Here is a 13,068-nt window from a genome sequence, read left to right on the forward strand (position 1 = left end):
GATGCCAGCCCGCCCGCGAGCTCCCCGGCCGCCGCTGCCAAAAGTGGGGTGGGACTTAATAAGAGGGCGTGGCTTCCTCGCATCCGATAGTCGCCCCCGCCCTTCTTCTGGTCGGGAAAACGCACGCGGGGCGGGTCCTGTTCGGAAGTGGGGCTGCGAACTTCTTGCTTCTCCGCGTTCAGAAGGAAGCCCTTTGTTAACTGCAAACGGGCTTACGGAAAAGGCTGTAATTGGGGGTCGCTGAAATTTGCGAGAAACGTGAAACGAGAAAAGAACTGACGTTGTAACGAGACGGGTCTGCCCACTGCAGTCCTTACAGTCGACAGTTAACCAGGTCACCCGAGAAGTTAAGATTTACCTATTTAGCCGTAAGGGGGGAAAAAAACCCAGAAGAGAAATTGCCTTTATCAGAGCCACAACCAAAGTTAACGTACACCCTTTTCAGCTCGCCAAACCGGCTTCTAAGAACCTGGATTTCTAGCAACTCCATTTGACTGCCCCAAGGGTTTAATCTGGGAAGCAATTGACTCAACAATATTCAGGTCCGGCGGGTGCCAACAACCATAAATTTCAGGGCGGTACAGTATTAAGACAAAGAATGCGGTAGCGCGTATAGGGTGACATAAGAACTGGCCGCAAACAAACAACCCTGCTACGCCCACTATATTTCTAATAAACCTTGCAACAGGAAATTTAATCTCTCAAGAGCCTAGCGGTGTTCGTTACTCACCCCTAAACTAGCCTAAAATCATCGGGTTTTCCAATCTGGATTGCTGCTTTTCCACCTAGAACTCATCCGCATGTCCTGCTTATCCCAGCCCCGAGGCAGCCCATTTTTTGAATAAATGAAGGATGAACCAGGACCTCCATGGTACAGCTGCCCATTCCCTTGGCTTTGGCATGGCCATGTTAAAGTTGCAGGGCTATTCTTGACACTTGTCCAGCAGTCTTCTGAAAGGCTGCTGGTACGTGTCAACGTGACACATGCGACTGGCAGCAGTCCTCGAGGACACCGCTGCGCACTGCATAGACCCCCATTCCTACCAGTGCTGCAGAAAGAAAAGCCACAGCTGAGCTGCCGGCAGCCCCACAGTGACCCTGCCTATGGCTTCACACTTGGGAGGGGGGAGCAGGAACTGCAACACAGGCCCACCATGAAACACAGGCAGCTTTATCATGGGAGGATTAGGGTTCAAGTTCCCCTGTGGAAGGGAAGCAGGGAAAGTGCTCTTTGGGGTGAAGGTGGGGGCATCATTATAGTGCCAGGAAAACTAGCGATGGACAGACCCACTTTTCTCTCGCTTATCCTGCCATTTTGCAGCATGCTGGCCCTCCCAGTACATTAAATGGCATAAAAATGGCTCTGTGGGATTAGTGTTTCTCAACCTTGGGAATTTTAAGATGTGTGGACTTCAACTCCCAGAATTCCAGTCCACACATCTTACAGTTGCCAAGGGTCGAGAAACACTGAATTAGAGAATTGGCATCAAAGGAGGCAGTCCTCTCTGCCTCTCTTGACTTTCGGTACAGACAAAATGCCTGCTCAGCAGCGTTGCTGTGTGAAATCGGCCCCTAATAACCAGAGTGAAACAATGGTTAGGATGTTGGAGTTGGACTGGAGAAATCTCAGGTTCAAATTTATACTCAGCCATGGAAGCTCCCAATGACTTTGATTCAGTCATCATCTCATTCTCATTTTCAGGAAAAACCTGCCTGAGCCCAAAATATTGCCACATTGTCAGTTCTGCTTGTGGAGCCCATGAACACAGCTGTTCAGACCGCCATGTTCCCACAGAAGCCACAACACCACTACTTTGTGAGCTGCACTGGCTCTCAGTTTCCAGGTGCAATTCAAGGTGCTGCTTGTCACCTTTAAAGCCCTACGTGGCACAGGGGCAGGTTTGCAGGACTGCCTCTCCCTGAGGGTATCTGCCTGTCCTACTAGGTTAGATAAGGTGGGTGTGCTCCAGGTCCCCTCCCTTAAATGTTGTCACCTGGTGGGACCTTGGAGTTGTGCCTCCTCAGCAGCCACCCCAGCCCTTTGGAAAGCCTCCCACCTGAGAAACAAGCAATCCTTATCCTTTTAGCCTTCTGGAGGGCTGTGAAGACCTGGCTTTTCCCCCAAACATTGGGCTAGGATGGGGGCTGAGCTGGCAGGATGTTTGGTCTGGCACCTGAGGGAAGGGTACTTTTGTTTTTAGCCATATTTTTATGGATTGTTGTGAGCCATTATATGAGATGGGCAGCCATACAAGTCCTGAAGTTAAATAAATAACCATTGGGAAAGTCACATTGGAAATAAGGAGGACCTTCTTGGCTTACCGGAGGATAAAAAAACCAACAATTATCTCCCCAGAGAGACCAGCTATATGTTCAGGTGAAAGTCGCCTTTTATATTCAATTTTGTTCCCATTATTATCGCAACAGGAGAATCTGCACCAAACTGAAATATTTTTCCTTGGCTTTCCTTATTAGTCCTTATTAAAATGACTATGTTAAGAAGCATGTCATGTCAGATGGTCCCTACACTTTTGAGTTTGTCAGTACAATTGGAATTTTGCGCAGGTGATCACACAGAATGGGACTTGCCCATCCCCAAGGCAGCCATCTTTTGCAAACACTGACCAGCCATCTCCTCTAGCTCCACAACTGCTTCATTTTGTCTTTTCTGGGTAACTGGGCAGACGTCTTTTTTTTTTTTTAAGCATAACTGGTCTGCAGTTGCCCATCATTTTGATTTATAAAGAAAGCTTTTTAAACTTATTGGAAATAAAAGTGATGCTGGAGGGTAGAGATTTACTTTTCGGCATGCCAGCTTCCCAAATGCAGAAAGGTAATGGGCATATCACTCTCCAGGACACTGGCAACTCAAGCATTAATACTTAATAAACTAGCACTCTGTCTCCATAGTAACAGGTATCAGATGGGAACATTTCAACTTGTAGGTGAGGAGGGATATATTCATTCTCCTAAGACAGAGACCCTTGAGGCCTGCCCACAACCCTCTGCCTTGAACAAATCATTTACTGTTAGCCACCATACAAAGATTAAATCAGATAACACATATAACTTTCATAAATTGAAAATATTTAATCTCATCTATAGTGAAGGCCTTCAGCAAAGGATCGTTACCTTGTCGTGGTGCTGGAGCTTGAGCACCTCAATGATGCCATGAGCTAAACCGTGAAGGGCCACCCAAGACGGGAAGGTCATGACAGAGAGGTCAGACTAAATGCGATCCCTGGGGAAGGTAATGGCAACCCACCTCAGTATTCTTGCCGTGAAAACTAAATGGATCAGTACAACCAGAGATATGTCGGTATACCATCGGAAGATGAGACCCCCAGGTCGGAAGATGGTCAAAATGCTACTGGGGAGGAACAGAGGATGAGCTCAACTAGCCCCAGACGTGATGACGCAGCTAGCTCAAAGCCGAAAGGACGGCTAGCGGCCGACGGTGCTGGTGGTGAACGGCGAATCCGATGTTCTAAGGATCAACACACCATCGGAACCTGGAATGTAAGATCTATGAGCCAGGGCAAATTGGATGTGGTTATTGGTGAGATGTCAAGATTAAAGATAGACATTCTGGGTGTCAGTGAACTGAAATGGACTGGAATGGGCCACTTCACATCAAATGACCATCAGATCTACTACTGCGGACAAGAGGACCACAGAAGAAATGGAGTAGCCTTCATAATTAATAGTAAAGTGGCTAAAGCAGTGCTTGGATACAACCCAAAAAACGACAGAATGATCTCAATTCGAATTCAGGGCAAGCCATCTAACATCACAGTGATCCAAATATACGCCCCAACCACAAATGCTGAAGAAGCTGAAGTAGAGCAGTTCTATGAGGATCTGCAGCACCTACTGGACAACACGCCTAAAAGAGATGTTATTTTCATCACAGGAGACTGGAATGCTAAGGTGGGCAGTCAAATGACACCTCGAATTACAGGTAAGTATGGCCTGGGAGAACAAAACGAAGCAGGACACAGGCTGATAGAATTTTGCCAAGACAATTCACTCTGCATAACAAACACTCTTTTCCAACAACCTAAGAGACGGCTTTATACATGGACTTCACCAGATGGACAACACCGAAATCAGATTGACTACATCCTTTGCAGCCAAAGGTGGCGGACATCTGTACAGTCAGTAAAAACAAGGCCTGGAGCTGACTGTAGTTCAGATCACGAACTTCTTCTTGCACAATTTAGGATCAGACTAAAGAGATTAGGGAAGACCCACAGATCAGCTAGATATGAGCTCACTAATATTCCTAAGGAATATGCAGTGGAGGTGAAGAATAGATTTAAGGGACTGGACTTAGTAGATAGGGTCCCGGAAGAACTCTGGACAGAAGTTGGCAGCATTGTTCAGGAGGCGGCAACAAAATACATCCCAAAGAAAGAGAAAACCAAGAAGGCAAAATGGCTGTCTGCTGAGACACTAGAAGTAGCCCAAGAAAGAAGGAAAGCAAAAGGCAACAGTGATAGGGGGAGATATGCCCAATTAAATGCAAAATTCCAGAGGTTAGCCAGAAGAGATAAGGAATTATTTTTAAACAAGCAATGCGCGGAAGTGGAAGAAGACAATAGAATAGGAAGGACAAGAGACCTCTTCCAGAAAATTAGAAACATTGGAGGTAAATTCCAGGCAAAAATGGGTATGATCAAAAACAAAGATGGCAAGGACCTAACAGAAGAAGAAGAGATCAAGAAAAGGTGGCAAGAATAAACAGAAGACCTGTATAGGAAGGATAACAATATCGGGGATAGCTTTGACGGTGTGGTCGGTGAGCTAGAGCCAGACATCCTGAAGAGTGAGGTTGAGTGGGCCTTAAGAAGCATTGCTAATAACAAGGCAACAGGAGACGACGGCATCCCAGCTGAACTGTTCAAAATCTTGCAAGATGATGCTGTCAAGGTAATGCATGCTATATGCCAGCAAATTTGGAAAACACAAGAATGGCCATCAGACTGGAAAAAATCAACTTATATCCCCATACCAAAAAAGGGAAACACTAAAGAATGTTCAGACTATCAAACAGTGGCACTCATTTCACATGCCAGTAAGGTAATGCTCAAGATCCTGCAAGGTAGACTTCAGCAGTTCATGGAGCGAGAATTGCCAGATGTACAAGCTGGGTTTAGAAAAGGCAGAGGAACTAGGGACCAAATTGCCAATATCCGCTGGATAATGGAAAAAGCCAGGGAGTTTCAGAAAAACATCTATTTCTGTTTTATTGACTATTCTAAAGCCTTTGACTGTGTGGACCATAACAAATTGTGGCAAGTTCTTAGTGGTATGGGGATACCAAGTCATCTTGTCTGCCTCCTGAAGAATCTGTATAACGACCAAGTAGCAACAGTAAGAACAGACCACGGAACAACAGACTGGTTTAAGATTGGGAAAGGAGTACGGCAGGGCTGTATACTCTCACCCTACCTATTCAACTTGTATGCAGAACACATCATGCGACAAGCTGGCCTTGAGGAATCCAAGGCTGGAGTTAAAATCTCTGGAAGAAACATTAACAATCTCAGATATGCAGATGATACCACTTTGATGGCTGAAAATGAAGAGGAACTGAGGAGCCTTATGATGAAGGTGAAAGAAGAAAGTGCAAAAGCTGGTTTGCAGCTAAACCTCAAAAAAACCAAGATTATGGCAACCAGCTTGATTGATAACTGGCAAATAGAGGGAGAAAATGTAGAAGCAGTGAAAGACTTTGTATTCCTAGGTGCAAAGATTACTGCAGATGCTGACTGCAGTCAGGAAATCAGAAGACGCTTAATCCTTGGAAGAAGAGCAATGACAAATCTCGATAAAATAGTTAAGAGCAGAGACATCACACTGACAACAAAGGCCCGCATAGTTAAAGCAATGGTGTTCCCTGTAGTAACATATGGCTGCGAGAGCTGGACCATAAGGAAGGCTGAGCGAAGTAAGATCGATGCTTTTGAACTGTGGTGTTGGAGGAAAATTCTGAGAGTGCCTTGGACTGCAAGAAGATCCAACCAGTCCATCCTCCAGGAAATAAAGCCAGACTGCTCACTTGAGGGAATGATATTAAAGGCAAAACTGAAATACTTTGGCCACATCATGAGAAGACAGGACACCCTGGAGAAGATGCTGATGCTAGGGAGAGTGGAAGGCAAAAGGAAGAGGGGCCGACCAAGGGCAAGATGGATGGATGATATTCTAGAGGTGACGGACTCGTCCCTGGGGGAGCTGGGGGTGTTGACGACCGACAGGAAGCTCTGGCGTGGGCTGGTCCATGAAGTCACGAAGAGTCGGAAGCGACTAAACGAATAAGCAACAACATAGTGAAGGCAGTACCTATTGAGCTGAGCCCCCCAATTTTTCATATCCTCCTAAATTTTATAACCTGTAGAAATCATGCAAAGCAATTAACCCAGATGGCTTAGAAGAGCAAATAGTGCAGCTTGAGGCAGAACTATGCACAGGGTAAATCAAAGTCAGGCACTACAGACAATTGATTATATAAATTACATTAACTGTTTGAATTGGTTGCAATTTTCTTCTAAACAATTCCTTACTCATTTGATGCATTACCTTTGAACATTCCTAAGTATAGTAACATTTTCCTAAAAAAAATAAATTACTAAAACATTTTATGTTTGGCCTAAGGGGCCTGACTTTTAATATATCCTGTATAATTCTTCTCTTCCAAATACTCTCTTCTCTGCTTTGAATCTACAAACTAACCTTAAGCAAGTCACTTTGCCTCAGTCTCAGCACACATTTCTTCCCATTTAATATACACAATCTGGGGATAGTTCTAAATACATACGTGAAGTGCTGTGCATGGTGCTATTGTGTGTGCAATACATTATTTTGTACAATTCTACCTCTGCAAATGATCAATATAGAAGATCCACACTTATTACAATTTCACATTCAGCAGGCACTACACATTCTTAAATCTATTTCATATCCTTAAGTCCTACACATTATTTCAAAAAAGCACCCGTCCCTTGACTATTGGCTATATTCAGAACCCTGTGCTAACGTCAGTAATTTCTCACACTTCAAACTCTAAATTGAAACAAATCCACCTGGGAAATGTCACATTTGTATGCAGTTTCCCATTTGGGAGTTAATTCTTTAGGATTCACCACCAGCCGACCATTTTGAAGTGACAGTCCACACGCTGTTCCAGGGCATTTCTGTTCCAAGATATGCTGAGTCCTACTTGCAACAAAAGTCAAACCTGCCAATGATTTGATAATAAAGATGAAATTTGGGGAAATGAGGGGCTGAAACATACCTTCTTGTCTTTTTTGACATTATTTCCAGGTGACATCAAGGACCATATACATTTTGGGCAATAGTTTAAAACAAGATACATTAACAGAGCTTCCAAAATAGCTAACTGCATATTGTATGAAAGACATCACCCCCCACCCCAATACACACTTTTAAATATTCTATTGAACCAGTGTGGCCCACTACAAAGACAGCTATACTGTATTTTCAGCTACTTTGATCAATTCACATTCAAAACTGCATCCACTAGATTCACTTGTCATAAATTAATGCTTATCTATATGAAAAATCCCAGACTGAAATGTAGATACATATAGTCTATAGATTGCTTTCTGATGAGTGTATTGTGACAACCAAATATGCTCACAAAATTCCAAATACACACACTAGCTCCAAAAAGGTGAGAGGTAGATTTGCATTATACTTTTGGCTGGAATTACTAACTGCGAGCAACATTTGATGAAGAGAATGGGACACATTATGTATCTATATTCTCAACCCACTACAGTATGCATTAGTTAGAATAGGCAAAGCAGAAGACACATCCCCATTTAATTATATAACTCAGGGCTGACTTTGGACCAGTCACTTTCAGCTTAAACATGTATACTCCAAACTCTTGGAAAAAGAGCACGATAAATAAGTGGCATTTAAGATTCTCTTTAATATGCAAGCTTAACCCTTCCACTTGTCTCAATACAGAGAATAAAGTCAGTAGCTCAGTTCAGCTTGAATATCTATACTTGTATTTCCATTTCAGGACTTGCACAAGCTTCACACATGGCTGATTTATGCATACATACTTTTCAAACACAAAAAACAAGGTACTTTACCATTAAGATACAATTATTACTACATACTCCTTTACATCTAAATCGACACATGTAATGTGATAGTGATTGTCCTCCATTATGCCAGACTTACATCAGTGAAACCAATACATTTGGATTTAAATAAAATTTACTAGTTTGAGAGTAAACTAGCTTGAGCCTAATTAGCTTCAACTAAGAATTCTTTCAAATATTGCTGCTTATGTAATTTCTCTAAATATGCACAATCTAATGGATTAACAAGCCAAAAAAGTCTGCATTCCTGCCTATATGAATGTATTCACTGCATATCACTACAAAGCATAAATTCATCACCTCAGTCACAATGATCCAGAGAGGCAACAGAACTGATGACTCTTATGGTAGCAGGAGGAACTATCTTCCAGATTCATTTATGCATTCACTCACATTTACAATTTTAGCAGAAAATAGTACCATCCTAGCATTGTTATGAGGATTATAAGATTATACATACAGTATGACATGGTCTGAACAGTCAACATGCTTATTACAAGTACTAAAATATTGCTCATTCAAATCAAGCAAGAATCAATTAAGTAGAGAATCCTTAAAAAAGGGTTAACTTTCAAAATTGTGTTTAAGGCAGTGGCTGTGTGCACATGCTTACATGAAATTGGCCCATAACTAACCGATTAACCATAAACTAACCATACAGGCTGGGTTTGCCCAATCTACTGGGCAATCACATTTTAGTCCAGTGCATGCTACAAACCAAAACCAATGAGTTGATATTGGCTCACCATTTTCCACTTCCATCTGATCAACTTGTATAGTATTTTAGTTAAATATTTGGTTTATCAATTATGGAGAAAGTTGAAAAAATTGACTTGAGATACTTACCAAAGCTGTTCATCACAAACTTTTGATCTTTTCTGCATAACCATCTAAAAACTAGTAAAAGTGGTAAAGGAAATTGCATAAGCAGAATTGAGGCAACAAGTCTATAGACTTAAATGAGGAGCTACTACCACTGAATTCAACGGAGCATTGTTTTCCTGAGTAGAATATGGTATAGGACATAGGACTGCACCATAAAGAAAGCTAAGACAATCGATCAATCCTTTTTTTCCTTATCTTTAATTACAAGCCACTGAATGGGCTCTCTTTACAGAAACCCTTACAATTTATGATGCTGAATTTCAGCTAGTAATTGTATATAGCACTTACCTGAACTCATCCACCTTTATGCTTTTGGTTATACTGAAGTATGAGAAAGGATTACAAGTGCTAAATATTTTCCAACTAATAGGTAGCAAACACCTTATCCAAAGCAAAATACTGCTCAAATGTACTTTTCATGACAATTTTTATATATAAAATATAGAAGAATAAAACTTTAAGTATTGTTTTACAGATCATCTACCATACATCATGGCTTTGGATGTTTCTGAATATTCAGTACTAAGCTCCAGAAGAATTTATTCAAAAATAATTGTTAAAATCACACTTAATGTATCTGACACATTTACGATTCCATATAACATACATTTTCAGTCAATATATTTATCAAAATATTTGAGGCATGTTATCTCTTCAAAACATGAATAATTTAAGTTTAAAGTATTAGGTGTTTGCTTCTTATTCTGATGCAACATACTTTGATACATAGCTAAAATATGCCAGAAATATCTGAGAAATCCTTTGGCATGCTTTAGTAAAAGTCACTGAAAATGTAGCATCAGGACTGCTTACTCATAAAATTAAAATCACAAAGTAATAGAACAACTTTGTTGCATAAGCACATTGTTACATGTGTAAATATACTGGGACACAGATATTTCTGAGAAATTATTAGTGCTTGTTATCTCTTTTTAAAAAAGAAGAGGTTTTAAAAATAAAATTTCTTATTCTATAGCTCTAATTATTTTTAAGAAATGAAATGCAAATTTGTAATCAATAGCCCTATTTAGACAGTATGTGCATAAAGGCTTTAACTTTTAAAAAAAGGAAAAATACAGGCAAATATGTGGATCACTTGCTGGAAAAACATCCATCTTTAAATAAAATCAGGTTTTTCTTTAACATCTTATGGTGGTAGGATGAGAAAACAAAGAATTCAGAACCCTAAAATGTTGCAAAAGTATCTAAAGTAATCTAAGGCTAAGAGACACTATCTACCACTAGTCAGTGTCACAAGCCAATATATCCCCAATCTGAATTCAATATTCCCACTAACCCCTTTTCTGGAGTTCTCTAAAGTAATAAACATTCCTTAATACAGCACAACAAATTCAGAATTGGTGTTTAAAATGCAGTAATCACATAGAGATAAAAACACATGATCAAGCAAATACTTTTAATTAGCTGATCATAAATAAAGCCACATAAAAGGACTGATTAAATGAATTACAAAGTTGCATTTTCCTATGTGGATTTAGATCTGTTTTAATATGCACTAGCCAACTCTTATTATTTAACTGAGATAGTGATTTCTAACTGAACCACCAGCACCGCAGGCCACCAAGAAATTCATACTTGTTACTTAAAAAAATGTATTTTTACAAATGTTAACACTTCTGTACATTATACATATTTCTACAATTTTGTAAGTTGTATGAAAATTGTATATAGTCTTCACAGAGAAAATGGTGAAGCTTTCAAAAGTGAATTCTCTCTTTTACAAATTGATATAAACAACATGGAGCACTGCCTTTTGGCATCTCTGCTGGAGATCATCTGGAAAGGCTGTTAAATGAGATGTTGAGAAAGAGACTGTCTGATTTTAGATTTCATTAAGAAATACTATTCCACACTGCCACATATGTTCACCAGCTTGAAATAAGCAGAAACACCATACTGTTGCACTACTGGAAATGCATATAAAACCAACTGAAAACATACTAGTACTACTGTGTCATATCCATCATTTTTATACAGAAGCAGAATTGTAAAATCCATCTGAAAAAGTGTATTTTATCCCTTCAACTGAAAGTCTTTGTATATGGATGCTGAAGACCCTATGCTTGGTTTTATCACTTCCAGTGTGCTTCTTTGACAGCTGACATTTGGATAAGAAGTCCATAAAGGGGTTTTTCCCCTTCTGTTTGTTTCTTCTCACTTACAAATTTGTTGTTGAATGTGAAGCAAAAATTCATAGTAAGAAAATGCAGCCTCTGTCTTGTCTTCAACTAATTGCTGTAGAAAGTCTTTCTTCACTGGGCTTTCATCCCTGAAACGCACAGGGGGTGGGTGGGAGTGGAATAAAAATTATCTGCAAGATTCAATACTTGATAGAAATAAGCTGGGTAAATGTTCTGAATAATTCCAGTGTCATTCCCTTCGTGCCCACCAACCACTCTCAATTCCTACCTACCGATCCTCAAGCCCTCATAACAGATAGGCTTGTGCCATTCAGAAATACTGATCAGGAAACGCTTGGCCAATTACTTCCTTATAAACAATATTCTGATTTATAAACCTGTCAAGTAGTTATAGAATTAAACATGGATAGCATTCTTGTGCACATTCTTTTCAAAAACTATTCAAAGAACAGTTTCCCTTAGGAGACCCCCTATTTCATATAAGCAATGTTGCCTTTTGGATGCTATATATGAATACTTACTTAATTACTTGAAGTACTGGGTTTAAAGATTTACTATCCTTTAGCCAAGATACAAAGGACCTGGTTCTCTCTGAAGAAATATTATCTAATTCTGGAAGCTGTGTCTAGAAAAATGAAATGTCATTTATCATCTTAAACTTGAAAGGAGCACATCACAGTAAAATTAAACACTTATAATATGTTGCTGTTTAAGATATTCAAAACAGCCTCGGAGACATTTTTATTTATTACATTACCAAAACAATTCAAATAAAAATGTAATTTACATTTATCCTATATTTCCATCTTATTTAAATGCCATCTCTCTGTAAACAAAGTGCAGTGAGAATTATTTACACGCTAAGTAAGAAAACAAATGATAAAGATGGGACTCAAAATTAGGCAAGCCCTAAAAAGGACTGAGGGGTGGACCACCCAGACTATTTCATATGCAGCACTACATGACTCATTTATAGCCATATTGTATATATTTCTATAAGGGCTATAAGTATGCTTGGTTTTTCATGAACATAACAGATAATTACAAAGAAAGGGACTTTACAGATTGCATATTCCCGGCAAAGCATTTTCTGTCCTATCTTCTATACTTTTAACCTAACCAAGGGCTACAAGTAAAAGCTGATAAACATGGAGATGTAATGATTTCACACCCATCTTAGAACGGCAAATACTTGCAAAAAATCACAAGCAAACCAGCAAGTAGCAGTCCTAGGTTTTTATTTTTTCTACTTCGATATCTGCTCAAAGAACTGATTGAAGTACTGTATTTCACACCTAGAGGCATTAATTACATTTTTATTTTGGAACTTTATTAATGCCTCTAAGTGTGAAATACAGTACTTCCATCAGTCCTTTGAGCAGGTATCAAAGTAAAAAAAAAATAACTGAGGCCATGTACCACATAGAGGATATAGCCCAAACTGCACCTTGTAAAAACAAATGTACTGTATGTTTAGTTTATGAAGATAAGGCTTCTTCAGAAATATTAGCTGGATTTAAAATCAGCTCTTACCAGTTTTTGAGGTACTGACGAATAATTTGGATATCCAAGCACATCTTTAATGAAGTTATTATCACAACTCCTTCCAATCCAAATGTAGAGGATCTAGAATGTGTTACAAATAAAGTCACTTAAGTATACATTTTTCTTTGATAAGATGTGAAGTCATCAAGATTTTCTTGGGATAAAATACTTCTTAAAATGGATTTAAGGATGCATGATAATGAGGAGAGGAGCACAGGAAACCGCTGTATCATGAATCAGATCACTGGTGAGGCTTTCTGGGGAAGAAATGGTGGACTGAATATGGCTCTGCTAAAAGTACAGCCAATGATAGTGGCAGAATGAAGAGCTGG

General features: G+C 39.8%; 1 protein-coding gene across 2 annotated transcripts in view; it reads right to left on the reverse strand.

The window, feature by feature from the left end:
- Nucleotides 1-7,939: 7,939 nt before the first annotated feature.
- SEC24B (SEC24 homolog B, COPII coat complex component) overlaps nt 7,940-13,068 on the reverse strand; it is a 45,234-nt gene continuing 40,105 nt past the window's right edge. For both annotated transcript variants that reach the window (XM_063310055.1, XM_063310054.1), the window contains 3 exons: nt 12,725-12,817; nt 11,713-11,816; nt 7,940-11,319 (listed from right to left, as the gene is read on the reverse strand). In XM_063310055.1, the coding sequence (XP_063166125.1) occupies nt 11,205-11,319; nt 11,713-11,816; nt 12,725-12,817 (312 nt within the window). In that variant the 3' untranslated portion in view covers nt 7,940-11,204. The remainder of the gene's footprint in view (nt 11,320-11,712; nt 11,817-12,724; nt 12,818-13,068) is intronic.

Source organism: Candoia aspera, chromosome 8 (assembly GCF_035149785.1).
Source record: "Candoia aspera isolate rCanAsp1 chromosome 8, rCanAsp1.hap2, whole genome shotgun sequence".
In the NCBI taxonomy this organism is placed as follows: domain Eukaryota; kingdom Metazoa; phylum Chordata; class Lepidosauria; order Squamata; family Boidae; genus Candoia; species Candoia aspera.